The sequence below is a fragment of the Bradysia coprophila genome, unplaced genomic scaffold (genome assembly GCF_014529535.1).
Source record: "Bradysia coprophila strain Holo2 unplaced genomic scaffold, BU_Bcop_v1 contig_297, whole genome shotgun sequence".
Classification (NCBI taxonomy): domain Eukaryota; kingdom Metazoa; phylum Arthropoda; class Insecta; order Diptera; family Sciaridae; genus Bradysia; species Bradysia coprophila.
This window is the reverse complement of record NW_023503555.1, coordinates 1,654,068-1,669,494: the sequence shown is the minus strand read 5'-3', so window position 1 is coordinate 1,669,494 and position 15,427 is coordinate 1,654,068. Positions and strand designations below refer to the sequence as shown.

Sequence of the window (15,427 nt, the reverse complement as noted above, 5' to 3'; positions counted from 1 at the left end):
TGTCCCGTGAAAATAAAATCATTTCCATGGGGTGCTGCAAAAGTAGTTCATTACTGGAGGTAGCGGCATTGTAATAAAATCAAACTAATAATTGCGTTTTTCGATCAACATCTGTAACTGCCTTATCGACAAGTGTATATCGGAGCCCAGCAACATCTGTAAAACAGTCACAAGTTACCCGTAAAACACACGAGTGAGCTGGTTTCACAAAAAAAAAAAATAATTTCCGAATGAATTACGTAGCGGCATTCAATGTATTCTGCTTATTGACTGTCCCATTGGAATGTCAAAAAGGAATCTACGTAAAATTAACTGAAAATATTCGACTGCTATGTAATGGTCAACTTTCGCATGGGGTAGGCAATAAAATCCTTTGCAAAACATGAGATAAAAGTGGAAAACCGTCCTACGAAATCGGATCCACGTTCCAGTGGAGTCATTTTTCAATCCTCGAATCCAAAACTATTTTCCAAAACAATCAGATTCATGTGTAGACAATGATAGATAATCAAAGACACACAAGTTATACGATTAAACTTTTCATTCATAGTTACATAAATCACCATTCTGCTAGAATAATAAACGCACTTAAAAGCTTTATCGATTTCTTGCGACATATTCTGATCCGATACGATCAGTGATCATTTTTAAGTATGACTTGAATGTTGCTATTTTGGGGTAATAAATCTTCTTCGTTTGTTTTACAAACAAAGCACACTAAACAGTCCATAAAGAATGTTATGAACATCGAAAACTATACAGAAAAAAATTCATTAACCATTCCGCTGAAATTAAGAGACCGACATTGCGGAGGTTATGTCAAAACAAACTTTTTTCTTTTTTTATTTTCTTTTTCTGGGAATTGTAGACTAACTCATTTTGTGATTTTTTTTTTTTAATTTAATTTTGTCGGTTTTGATTCTTTGATTCATTTAATGAAGCCATAACTTTGTTATTGTTTCGAGAGAGAAAAAACACGCTGCGAAGATGTCTTTCCATTTTATTTTCGTAGAAGTATCGGAAATAGATGGACTCTGAGTGAAACAAATGAATATTAAATGGTTATTGAGACAGACGCTGGAAGAATTAGCTGTCCTTTTAAATAGATTTTTTTTCGTGCATTTAACATCGATTTCTGAAGTAGATTCTAATAATTTTCCAACGGCTTTGTATAAGTAGAGGACATTTTTCCTTATTTCATGAATTTAAAACAATTTAATGAAAATTTACTGCAATTTTGTTGGTATTACAGCCGGACGCACCTTATCTTCACTTTTTACAGTTCAGGATTTCTCGCCAATACAACCAGAGCATAGACTAAACGTCCAGCTTTTGCAAAAATGTCCATGAACCGATGTTCAAGCTTTTTTATTTTCGTGCTTGAAGACTTTTTAAGCGAACGATGGAGTAAGGTCAAACTTTCATCCTTCAATATTTGATACGAATCGTACTTTGTGCCGAAATTTTCTTCCCGAGATTCGAACCGATCTGGATTTAATGTTCTAAGTTTTTCAAAATCTCTGCACGCCACAGAAACCGTACCATCAAAATCGGAAAATTGATTAACCACATACCGCCGGAGAGCTGATTTTGCGACTGTTGTCAAAACAAAGGGGAATTCAATTCCAGAAAAGGAAAGTAATTCAAATTTTCTTACTTAAGGTCTTTGATATTTGCGAATCCGATCTGAAACTCATCCGACTCATTTTGAAAGCGACAAATTTAAACGAAACAAAACAAAAACTTTGAATTTTGATGATGAACGACCGAAATGTTTTGATTAGAAAGTAGCGAAAGTGACTGAACTTGACACAGTTGACTTGGTTCTAGTAATCAACTCACATCGCGATTTAGTTCAGTGCTTGTGACCACTTTATATAAAGATAGTGATAAAACTGCTGGTCATTTATTCTAATTCTTTATTCTTATAATCCACGAAAAAGATCGGACATCTGCTATCAAAGCGACGAAAAAATGAAAGATGGGTTCTGGATAATTTGGTCTTCTATAGCAAAATGTATGTTACAACTATTGAAGTAAAAGATTTCGTAAGAATTTCTGAAAAACACTTTAATCAAAAGAAGTAATAGATTTGATATCGTTATAAATTGAACTGAACACATGCTTTGCGGTAATTGACACAAGTCCATTTTTGATGATTATTTCTCAAGCCACCCGGGGTTTTTACTAATTTTTGAATGTTACAACAAAGAAGACATTTCCGAATTCTCACACACTTTACCCTGAATCCTATTTATGATTGCGCCTGAGTTTTATATCCTTTTCCACCTCGTAACCCCTGTTGCCACTATAAATTAGATTACCTATTCCCACGAAACGCAGATCGGTTATATGGGTTATCAAAGTTTCCGAGGGAATTTGCAGTAATGTGAAGAACTGGTCAGCATTAAATAAAATTTCTCTTGATCTAAACATCTTTATAAAGCCCTCATGTGGAATCAATTTAGAGGATATAGCGGTTATGAGTTGTGGCAATGTCGTTAAGACAAATTCATTTTCCATTTCTATCAATTCGTTTCAATGCAAGCATTTACCCATGGCCAAATGATTGTTTTGAATATTAATATTTTACGAACAAAGTGGTGCATGATACACACGACACACTACTAACCTACATCTTATTAAATCGGACATTGAAAATGACAAACGTACAAGCAAAAATGAAAGCGGCTGTGTTTATACCCAGTTTGAAAATTGGGGATAGAAAATATAAACAAATCGTCAATTTTAGAACATGTGGCCAAGATTCAAGAGCACACAAAAATATTTCTCTAAAAAATTAATAAATTTAAACGACGAGCAATATCATTGCCTGACTTAATGTTGGGATTCGTAAAAATTTATTTCTGAATTTACGTGCAAATTGTTACGTAGATTCGAACGTGCTTCTAATTACATCCATTGCACAATATTATTCGGATATGATTGAAGCGCCTGACCGAAAAGAAGAAGAAAAATAGACACAATGTCCATTAGCATCGAAACATTTGTTACAAATCTGAAGCAAAATATGCGCCGTTTACCCAAATGATAAATGAGAATTTAACTCAATATGATGTGGATGTTCGGCTTATTAAAGAGATCACATTCAAAATTTAACAAATTATCGTATTAATAACCGAATTCGCGTAACAGAAACAATATTTCGGTGCCAAAATTTTCGATTGCCAATTTAATGAAATTAAATTTCTTTAATAATTGCCGCACGGTAATGTTTTCGAATTTTATCAACTTTGTTTTATGGATTTAATCGTCATCCTGTTCAACCGTGAAATAAAATTCATAATTGGAACCGGTGCCAGTGCATCCCAGATTGGCGGACACTGAGTTGAAAGTCGTAATAGTCCTCCGAAAATAGAAAGGAAAATATTTTAGGCTTTCGCTGGGGTCGTGTGATTGTTCGTAGAACAATTCAAACTGATAAGATGTCTCCTTCAGTTTTTAAACAATTATATCAATGGAATCTTTCTGGACCTGGATCAGTTCAAAGAGACAATGAAACTTAACATCAAACATCGACGACAACATGAACCTTCGCTAATTTGAAATGATTTAACAACATCGGGAAAGGTGTGGAGTACCGAAATTTTACATCTGTTTGATTAGCATTTGTGTGTACCCTTGGTTTTATAACAAAGGGAATATAGTTAGTGGTTCAACGAAATCACCCAGCGATTTAAAGCGCTAATTCGAACAGTCTCTTCATCATTATTCCCAAAACCTGACTTGAATCAGGGTTAAAACAACTTTCATCAATTTGCCCTGAATGTAAAGAACGACAACACTGATCATGCTGCAGCGTTTCCGTGAATCAATATGGATGGATGATTCACTTTGTGTCGGTCTGTGATTTAATTTGGTCGCAATTATCGTCATCCGCAGTTAAATTTATCGTGCAATGAGCTTAAACTAGAGACAAATGGTACATTTTGAAGTATCGCATTAGAAAAGGTGTGATCTAAAAAGAATTCAAGCTAGTTTATCGTGAGTTGAAATGTTGTTTTGATCATCGAGTTGAGCCTTATATTTTGTTCGTTTTGTTACAGTCAAAGGAATTATTTTATCGATTTGTTACATGTAATCGATGTTCGACGATTCTTCATCACATTCCTAAAAGTAAGGATACAATCAATGTACTTAATGTTTGTTGTTAAAAGTTTATTTAGCACATGAGACTTTCACGTGTCTTATCCAATGAGAAAGCGTGGACTAACGTAATATATCTTTTTCAAAGGTTCACATGAAGCGAAAGATTAAGCGAAAGATCACCGTTTCATTTAATCGTCATATGTGATTGCTGACAGAAACTAGTTAAGAACTTCGGTTCCATCCTCACACTGAAGGATCTACAGACGACTCATCATAATTTGTCATCGGCAACCACCACAAAAATAAACGATTACGTCTAGTTAATGTCGTCTTATAGAGCGAATCACCTTAAAACAAATGAAGTAAAAGATCTCATTTGAGTCTGAATCGAAAATACTTAGATCAAATGAAGTAATAGATTCAGCTGTCCTAATGGTAGGTCAAAAAACGGCCGGTTATCTACTATCGATGATGACATCGAAAATATACAATGAGCTCTGATCCTAATTAGCTAATGTAGCATGACACGCACGCTGTGTCAGAAAAAGTCGGCTCGCTCGGAATTTTGAAAAATGCTTTTTCGTTTGGTAGATATTCGAATTTCGAATTTCTTATATCAACCGGCTTTCCCAGCCGGAAATGCAATTTTCCAGAAAGAAAATGAGTTCTATAGTTTATCATACTCCACATGAGACAAAGAAAAAATTTTAAAAACGTAAAGCGAGCGAATTGACACAACGTGCCGGACAAGTCTGCGTGTAGTGAAGATTGTAAAACAAGAAACATTTGAACAAGAGATGCAGATTTAGGGAATGCCGTGATACGTTTTCCGTTTGTGACTGATTGTGTAATTTCACATATGCCTGTGTAAACAGATTTCATCAGATTCGGTTCGGGCTTGTGAAACCAGAAGCATTTCAATCGAGAAAAGGAGTAAATTAGACATAATTTTCCGTGATTCATAAAACCATCATCAAACGACATAACGACAATTTGAGCAAAAGAAATTACGCATTACGCATACCGCCTCAACAGCACAACAAGTGTACTGTTTATTTTGTCTATTTTGTCTTCATCCATGCAACATAGAAAACACAAAACTATGGTTTCGTAACGTATTCTCCCGCGCAATTAGCAATTAGTATGTAATTGGCATGTGGATCTATGTCTATTTTCTTATCTGTACCCACTGAGCTGACCGACGTGACACTATAGATGTTGTGTAGATACTTAATGTTATGAAATTTGATGGAGATTTTAACGATTTAAGTAAAATCTATTTTTGATTTTTACAATTTTAGTTTTTCGAAAATAATCACAAAAAACAAAATTTTAAAGGTTCTGTCGAACGAATTTAGAGGATAATCTGCGGAAGTTTATGCGTTAAAATTTTATTGCTTTAAACATCGATTGATGTATAATTGAAATGAAAAACATTTATTATGAATAGGAGAAATAAATGATCGTCGGGGCTGTGCAACCGTGATCTAACAATTTATTTATCTGAATCGGAATTAACTCGCAAACGATTAATTAGGATGTTTATGTTAAGACAGATTGCAGTCAATGTTAGTTTGTACATTTTGTATTTTCGATTTCTATTGAAAATTATTTAGTTTTCGATGAGCCTGGTGACCCTTTGCTTTCGATAAATTGGATACAATTACAACTCCCGTCGTTTTGTAGACGAATTTAATCCCATTCATTCCACAAAATGTATCAAAGTTACAGTGCGCAGAGCGCATTTACAGAGGCCTGTCCGAAGTAAATCAATCAAACTTTGTGAGATACAGCTACAGTCACCGACTTTGAAATAAGTGACACAGTTCGTTTCAGCTGTTTCGGCTGATCCACTCTTACAAACAGAAGTGGTTTTACGTCTTTAAGCCACTACCATGCGTATAACTATTGCATCCACGTCTAAGCAATTTCTATTGTATGATTGAATCAACTAAAAAACATCTGAAACAAAATGCGTCACTTATTTCAAAGTCACAGACTGTAATTACCACAAAATTGAAAAAGTGGTTTCTTGTCACAAAATTGACAATCTAAAACCATGATGTCAATTATCTAGTGAAAGGGATAGTGGTTGTTAATGCTATTTTTTTTAAGTGGTCATCAGTGCTTTCTCGTTGCATGCGTACAGTAAAGACAGTAAAGACATTGTTTGATGCCAAAGCTGTGAACATGTCTTTGAGTTTTCGCCTCTCAAAATACGATATTCATAATATAAAGGAATAGACACCGATCCACAATCATGCAACTAACATTCACTTTCGTACCCATTGAAATCAAATTCAGTTTGTTATCCAAAATGTGAAATTGAGTCTGATTGACCTTGATTTGCATTGTTATCAACCCTTTCAATTTTCAATTTTCTTATGTGGATTTAATAATGTCTTGGCGTTTGGCATGGGCAAACTCCCGCTACAAATTGATGTAACAGTTGTTACAAACGGCTCATGAAGTCCAATATTCCGTAGTACTTCGTACGGGTCTGGGTTAAGTGAGGAGATGAGGGCTACGAACTTCAAAATTACTCAAACTATTCGATCACCTCAATTCGTTCATTCACAACTTTCGAACAGATAAGTGAAATGACGACAAACGTTGGATGAAACCATGTTTCCTTGTCGTCAGAGACAGTCGAAAGAAACCAAACAATTTCGCCATTAAACTATCGCCGAAGAGAATATCGAAAATGAAGTAATTAAATGGTTTAATTGATCGTTAAAAATGGTTCAATGTCAGAGATATAATTCCGACTGTACGAAAATAATTTATTATTTCGGTAGGAAAGGCACACAAGAAGAAAAAAACGATTTATCTGTATGATGTATCCAATCCGATCCAATAATATTCGGTGTGTCTGTGATGGGAAAAATCGGGCGCGTAATATTTTTCTCATTTCTCTTTTTCGCTGTGAAGTAAAAGTGAAGCAAAAATATACATTTTTCATAGCACCAACAGCAAATTAATGGGTTTTCAGTTTAAAATTTAGAAAAAGAAAAATGTTTTCTTGATCTGAAAATAGAATCATATTTTCCATGTAACCAATAATAGACGAATTGATATTTTGTTGTGTGCAAAATTCACGATTTGTTTTGTTCAGCGAAAAGCCAGCATGAATTTTAACTGCATACAGTGGAACCCATTCATCTTTAACCATTTTGAACATATACAAAGTTATTCGATTTCAAAGAATCAAAATTTACTTAATAAACGAGTGGAACGGCTGCTGTTTACATTTGGTGGCGGTTATAAAGATAAAAATGAAATCTGTGGAATTTGCAACAATAGACACGATTCTTATCAAGGGGGATATTTGGTCACTATTTTCAAAATCAAGATTGAGAGTCAATTGCAAATTAGTCATGGAGTCGAGTCACTTGAGCAAGTTTGTGGTGAAAAGGTAAGTAGCAAAAATTTAAATAAAAGGCAGCTCAACTATTGAGATTCTCTCATTGCAGTCAGTTTAGTTTAGTTTGTCTAATAGTAAATACACTTCACAGTGTGTTAAAAAGGAAAAGGAACAGTAACGCACATACGCATACCCTGTTATACTTAGACTGTACATTGGTTCCACCTTATATGTCATCATTTTTATCCATAGACCGAGATAAGTCTTAGATTAGAAGCACAATCACAACTTTATTTGAAAGGGAGAAACAGTGTTCACTGTTACAATGCATTGAAAACCATAAAGTTTTATTGTCAGAGCTATTATAAGTAAGTTGTCTCCGTATACTTCCGGATATTTCACCTTATTCCCCTTCATACGCTCATAACATTTTAAGAAGAATCACTGTGACGTTGAACTCTATACATTGAATGTGATAGTCATTGGTTAACTAATTCAACGTAAGTAAAAGCATGATCACCACAGAGAAACATGCTACATACAAGTTTTGAGACGTGCCGACGTGCGTTGCACCGCTAGTAGAAATTCAACTTCAAAAATTTCTTTAGTTCAAAACACTTTCTTGGGTCTCAAAAAAACTAGAGAGAAATGCACATTATAGTCATTTAGAGAATTCTGAGAATCACGGAAATGACAAAAATAAAGAAAATCGTAAAAATCACGTAATAGCATGAAAATATGGGTTCTCGAAAATCTCGAGTAATGAACATCACTAACAACCACAAAAAGCACCGAGAATCAAGCGAAATCGCAAAAATCATCCATATCCGAGAAATAGCGAAGTAATTCCGATATTATAAGAAATCACGCAAAATGGCAATCCACTAGGTACATCTAAGTCATTAAAACCTATTAAACTTTCCATAAAGGTCCGAGTCGTTAACTCAAAACCTTTAACGATAATTCATAGATTATGGACGCTAGTCTGAGTGCGTATGAGGCAGGCCATATTGTCTTAAACTAAAAATGTTTGTTCAATTTTTGTTTTATGTTTTTGAGCGCTAGTACGGGCTCTGTACGGGCTTTCTTTTGAAAAACAGCCTACCGAAATCGGACACATTTTCTAGTGGAATTTTGTATATGTAACTAGAAAGGACTTCGGCCCTAGAAGCCAAAACCACTTTCAAAAAAATTCTTCGAAGCTTGTGTGGCTAGTACGATATGATCAAAAACCGAAAATTTGCCTTTTTCTTACAAAAATTTCTCCAGTTACACGCGCTGTACAGGGTCGTGTGGGGTGTCATTAGAAAGGTAATCACATGTACTATTGAGCCGAATAGGGACTTATTGGTTTTAGAATTCATCCACATTGAAATATGTGCAGTTAAAGTTTTCAACCGAAAGGTTACACTATTCTTACAGAAATTTATCGAGGTACACAAAACGTACATGGTCGTGCTTTTGGGTGCTTTTTCCCCATAAGGTTTGGATGCATCTACGATGAAATATGGGGGGCACTTAAATATTTCAAGGTCTATTTCATCGTAGATGCATCCAAACCGCATAAGACCCTATTTGGCTCAAAAGCACATAAAATTTTCTGTCATTCGTCAAACCATATAAGGCCATGTTATGACAAACAATTGCATTTTCATTTTCAAAATTTTGGTTCAGTTCAGAGATTTCAGAAATTTCCTGGAGTAGGCGTTACACGATAGAAAGAAACGTTATACTGAAGTTCAATTAACTACCAAACATATTATTACGAGGACTTGAATACGAGGATGGTTATCAAATGAAAGTTTAGATATTGCCTCTCGTCTTTCTGAAATATAGTTCGAGCACCTCATTAAGCACTTCTACAATCCTCGGAGTTTTTTTTTCCTTATCTTTGATGTTTTTAAGATGTTAAAACAAACTAATAACATCGGCAAGCACCATCCCAGTTCATAGATTCCAGATTTTGTATGCAAATTTTGTGCGTGAAAATGGAAAATAGGAAAATTTGAAGATGGTGCTGCGTCACTTTGTTTCTTAAACATTTAAGATGTAACATCTACAACAAAACGAAATGGCGCAAAATACTGGAGGAAGTTGCAACTGTTTAGAGATAATTCCAATAAGATAATCTGAATGTCAGGTCTCATGTTTCTGATCTTTGAGTCTTGATTGACATGAGGATTCAGATTTCCGGTATAACCGTAAAAATCACTGGTATGCCTGAAATCTAACCTGACTTTTGTTCTAGGTTCTAGCCAGATTCATATAATCTGAATATCAGGTTTCAGGACAACTTGACTTGTTCCGAGCGTTAAATTTCTGGGACCAATGACACTTCTAAAACTGAGAACTATTATGTGGTCGAGAGGAAATGACAGAGATTTTGCTGCAAACTGCGATTCGTGGTCGTGTTAAAGTGAGGAACTATGTCCACAGACCATCAGAATATCAATCTTTTCTTCAGAAATTATTGTTAAACTTCGTGGACAATTCTCACAATTCTTCAAGTTAATTATCGTTCTCACTCCAAGTTTTCGAACGTTTAATAGAATTAACTTTATTGACTTTGTTGGATCTTGTGGTTAGAAAAGTTCTCGACAAGTTTGGAAAATTGGTCTTCTCGATTAGATATAGCGCTAGACTCTATAATGATGAATTGTCTTAAACCTTTTCCAACTCAATCCGCAAAAGGTAAAGACAACGACGCCGTAAAAATATGCTGAGCAAGTTAGTCTTCTCCTAATTCTAGTCCTCTCTTATGTCGCAGAGTATATACTTAAGCGAGTAAAAGCTATGAGCACAATAGTTTAAACAAAAGATGTAGTAGAATGATTATACCGAGACGAAACGGTATGACACGGTAAATATTTTTTCGGCAAACCAACAAGCTTTATCAGACATTGTGTGCTTAATTTATAATCACAACATGGCAAGGTCTACTGTACAGCAACTTCAACGCAATGAACCCATTACGGACATCGTTGACAGCACCTTAAACCAGGTATCAAATACCTGTTCAAAGCAATCATCACTTAAAGCATTTTGTTAATCGCCCAATCACCCACAAATTCAATTTGCATTCGACCTACACCGGTCAATCAACACCATACTTAATCTACAATCGACATACCTTAAAGTCGGATAACGATGCCATCAAATCGTCCAATTCCTTTGTGGCAGATGAAGCAAACGGTGCTCCCGACTGTTGTGTTTGAACGATTTGTCTTTCGACATTGGCTGAAATGAGCGAAACAAAATTTTGACTGTGAAGAAAATCTACATTTACGATTCCCAATTTGACCTACCTTGGGGACTAGGAGTGTTCACGGGAGTAAGTCGTTCTGTCTTCGTTTCCCTAACTGTAATTGTGACATGTTTACCGCCAGCTGGTCCTTTCACACTCTGAGAAGGAGCTCTAAAAAGCACAACAAAATAATTAGCATGGTAAACAATCAACGATCAATGTCATACGCACCCATTCGGAACAGCATAAATTGGTCCACTATTGTGTGCATTACTCAATTCATCCAGTAAGCTATCCACCGATGGCCGTTTAATTGAATCACTAAGTACATTTGGTGATGGACTGACCGATCCATTTGCATTACGTTCAAGATTCGATCCGTAGCGGGCACTGCTCAAGTCTTGCAGTAGCGTATCCAATTCCGATAGATTACCCGGATTCTGTTGCGGCGTACTAGACCTGGGAAGTGAATTATGCGGAGTGTTGCCACGTGATAGTGATCCTTGATGGTATGGTCCGCCGTTATTGTAAACAGGCGATGAACGAGTCTCCGTGACCACTTTTTGCGTTTGATACGATGGCTAAAATGAACAATAAAATGTTGAATGAGACTAAAATGTCAAAAGTTTGAATTTTCATTAATCATCTGTCATCAACAATGACGACCTTAATAAGCGATGATGGCTTGAACTGTCTTATAATAGCAGACAGAATATTAAAACATATGAAGTAAAAGATTTCGTATCAAACCCTAGACAACACTTCAACGAAAAGAACTGACAGATTCAATGATAATGACCGACATACGTCCGTCGTTTACAAAAGGTTGAATGACAAAATCAAAATTGATGAATCCGAAAACTATTGCTGGGAACAGGTCACATTTAGGACATGATGGTTTGCATTCGGAATTAGCGACCTTCTGTGCAGCCGGTGCTTCAGTAAGGAGCATGGTAAAGATTACATATCTAAACATGTCAACTTCAGGTTCGATCAAACGTGAGGTCAAACTGATGACTGATTTATCGGCAAACACGTCCTGTGCTGTATGAGCGACATATGTAATGGAAAGTCCCTGGAACCGACTTTAAAACCTGTTCTGAGCCTAATTTATTCAATGAATGTTTTGTTTACTTTGCGTATGCTCGCTGTACTTTTTAAATTGTGCTAAGATCGACTCACACATTAATGTGCTGACAATCAGAATTACAATTTCTTACAATGGACGAGGCTTCATCCACTGCAGTATTTTCACCTTTTGAAACAACTGATCATCTTGCACTCAACATTCTTTAGGCAACTGTCAATCTAAACTGCACTCGTTCCATCAGTCATCGAAGTCTGGCATTTATTAAATATTTACAATACCAACATCAGCACCAACAATCTCGATTTACGATAAGGATAATGATGTCAACATTTTAAAATAATTTTTGTTTTTGTTGCCATTTCCAGTGTCTGTTTGATATCAAAACATAGCCGATGGTATCATTCAACATTGTAATGATTTATTCAATATTTGACTTGGACGCATGCCAATATGATGGTGGCGAGTGCACACCGGTGTATTTTGTGTAGATTGAAGAGGTTTTTTTTGTGTGTGTTTACAAAGTTTACATAAAACCAAACGATATTCTCAAAGGAACGGTGAATGAGAAATTAGTCGAAGATAGTGCGGATCCTCTTCATCATTTTTCGAAAAAGAAAGTTCAACCGAAACGAATTACTTCACACCCAACTGGGAATCAGTTTCAACCGTCTGCGATGAGAGATTTCGTCTCCCACAAAAATGCGTTACATTTCGTAACTCATGTATTTCAACGATCGTCGGCCGATTCAACTTACCGACTGTGGAGATTGTTGTTTCGTTCTTAGTGAACCATAACCTGGAACTGATGATGTGCCGTTATGAATTGAATTATTCTGGTGACCAGGTACACCATTTTGGAGGTCTGCCAACAGTGCATCTAAAACAAAAATAAATTCCACGTTAATATACACATTGCATGATTGATGGTTTTCTCTGCTGTTGTTTTTGTTGTTTTGTGGCACAAATGAAAATTAAATAAACTTTTCGTGAAATGAGCGAAAAAAACCTTTGATTTATAAACGAAATCCAAAAATGAAATACTGACTGAGAGGACAGTCGTTACAATTTATTTATGAGCTAAACTCCATTTATTTACTCTGAATAAATTCGGTGCAACGTGAAAATATTGGACGAATCGAATCGCATAATCGGTTTGGAAATAAACCTAAAAACGTACACAACACCATCAACATCCGTATTGCGGTCGGAAGTGCAATAATTTCAATGGAAATCGATTGCTGTATACAGCAATAAATAAATTGCATGACTCATGCCAGTTTGAAAATTTCATAATGTGTTTTAGTTTCCAGGCAATGGTAAATTCAAAATGTTAAACAGACTGAATGTTTCGCTGAAATGTACCACTTCTTCTTTGAATTGCTTATCTATCAGGAATGGTAACACGTTGATATTAATGTTGAAAACTACCAAGAAGTTTATAGCATTGCTTGGTGGTACACTGGTACAACCAACCTCGTTACCAATCGGTGCCTTTTAATACCAACTGAATTTGATGTTTTGATTGATTTGGCAAAGAAAATGACCATATTGGGTTAAATTAAGTCTCTCTATACGACGGACGAACCGGATCTGGATAAGAAACTTAAGACTCGAATGGTGGAAGCGAGTGTAGGTGCTTTTATGTATTGAACTACCTCTTCAGGAGCAATCTACTAAACACAACCACGAAGTATCGGATATACAAAACTTTGGTCAGGAGCATTGAACTTTCTCTGCGAAAGCTGGACTTTAATAGCAAATCAAGTGGTGTTTTGTAAAGAAAAATGAAATCTGTGGACCAGTGGGCGATATGTGGAGATTAGGACAAACCATGACAGAGTGACAAAGAAAGTTTTTATTAGCAAGTTCGATGGTACAAGACCCAGAGGACGATCAAGGAAAGGACCTACGGGAACTGGCGATCTGTACTTGGATTGGCGAGGATCGTCAGAGATAACGAAATGCTGTTGGAGTCAGCCAAAAATTGCGTGGGTTACCGATGGCTGTTAACACATTGCAGAAACGCTGGAACTTTAGACACCCTGGAAAGTAGGAAAGGAGTCGATGGTTACCTCCAAATAAAATTTAAAAAATGTTTTTTTTGATTTTTAGAAATTTTTTTTGGAGGTATTCCTCGACTCCTTTTCTGATTTCCAGGGTGCCTAAAGTCGACAAGTCACAGTAACCTTCAAAGTGTTAAATTTTTTGTAATAACCAAGTTTCTACCATTTAAAAAATGTCTTTAAACATGGTTATTGCAAAATGCTGCTGAAATAAAATAAGTAAGACGAACGAACTAAGTTTATGCAAAGTTACCTCACTGGTCTGATAACTTGTCTAAAATAAGACGAAGGAAATTAATATTATTTGTAGTCGTCGTCGGAGGATTTCAGTTTAAAATATTGGTGATGCAGCAGGACTACGTACGTATTCAAACTTAAGTCACTAAGCAGGTCAGCTTCAGATTGAATCTGTCAGTCAGGCCAACCCGAAGTCTTCCTCATTGGAGAACTCCCCTTGAATACGTTCACTACGGTAGCAGATTGAGTTCATTTTTGCATGACCTGAATTTAACCTGTTCCTGAGCCTTGGATCGAACGATTATAATAACTGGGGCTTTGACAAATACTTTACTTAAAATCGCAGAAAAGTTTCAGTTCCCGACAATTATTACGCTTAAAGTAATAGAAAATTTCATAGAATTTTCCGTGCTGTGCACAGATGGTTGAAATCAATATCTGAATCATTGAACGATGTTGATATTCACAAAGACCCAGTTTAATTCATTCTTTGTGGATTGTGATATGAATCAAGTCTTTGTTGCACTGGATCCAGTTACTAAAGTTATCTGGAAATTTCTTTTCTTCAATTAGCACTTTGTTCTTTGTGTGCCATTGTGGACAGGACATCCAACACAGCAAAAATATTTTTACAAAAAAATGAATTTGTCCACTAAATCTTAGATGAACAGACAAAGATGTGCAAACAAACAATTCGAAGACCCAGTCTCAGTATAACATCATGGAAACGGTGTGTATGCGTAACGTAAACAACAAACAATATCTTATCTCAAGGCGAGCGCCTGATAAGTCAATTTAATATGATAGATAAACAGTCGCACACTTTGAATTTTGTGTAGATACATGGAAATGGATTATCACGCGCTCTACGCTCTATAACTGAGAAAAACATACCCAAATAGTTTTGAATTTCATTGGCAACATTCTCATAACTATTTCCTTCATCAATTTGATTTGTTGACATTATTTCCGGTTATTTATTGTGTGTTATCTATACAATACGAAACAACTTTAACTTTCTCCGTTAAAAACGATTAATTTTTCCGATTCTAAGTGCAATTAACTCAGTCAAATATTATCACCGAACATCACTTAAAAATTGATCAACAGACTCGACCAAAAAAAAACTATCACAAACCAATTCCAACAAAGTTAAAATTCCAACTGAAATCGATTAAAAATTATGTAAATTTCTGTGGAATCGGAATTCTTTTTAATTATTTATTTTGTCAGAGAAGCGGCTAAGAGTACAACCACTACAATCGAAGTCTTATATGAAATAATAAATGTTCAAAATGCTACACATTGTTATGGAAACC

The 15,427-nt window shown here is 35.6% G+C and overlaps 1 protein-coding gene and 1 long non-coding RNA gene across 11 annotated transcripts in view; both read right to left on the bottom strand.

Annotated features, from left to right (window-relative positions):
* Window positions 1–15,427, bottom strand: part of LOC119078738 (leupaxin) — a 51,004-nt gene that overhangs the window by 8,070 nt on the left and 27,507 nt on the right. For 9 of the 10 annotated variants that reach the window (XR_005088052.1, XM_037186430.1, XM_037186425.1 and 6 more), the window contains 4 exons: window positions 12,564–12,685; window positions 10,950–11,299; window positions 10,780–10,889; window positions 10,605–10,711 (listed from right to left, as the gene is read on the bottom strand). Coding sequence is in view for 9 of the 10 variants with exons in the window: in XM_037186430.1 (XP_037042325.1) it covers window positions 10,605–10,711; window positions 10,780–10,889; window positions 10,950–11,299; window positions 12,564–12,685 (689 nt within the window). In the remaining variant the exon portion in view is untranslated. Of the gene's footprint in view, window positions 1–10,604; window positions 10,712–10,779; window positions 10,890–10,949; window positions 11,300–12,563; window positions 12,686–15,002; window positions 15,260–15,427 lie in introns of those variants that run through there. The other variant, XM_037186428.1, reaches the window with a different exon arrangement.
* Window positions 1,201–1,845, bottom strand: LOC119078798. Its single transcript, XR_005088056.1, has 2 exons — window positions 1,658–1,845; window positions 1,201–1,596 (listed from the first exon to the last, which is right to left on the bottom strand). It is a non-coding gene; the product is annotated as an uncharacterized LOC119078798 (long non-coding RNA).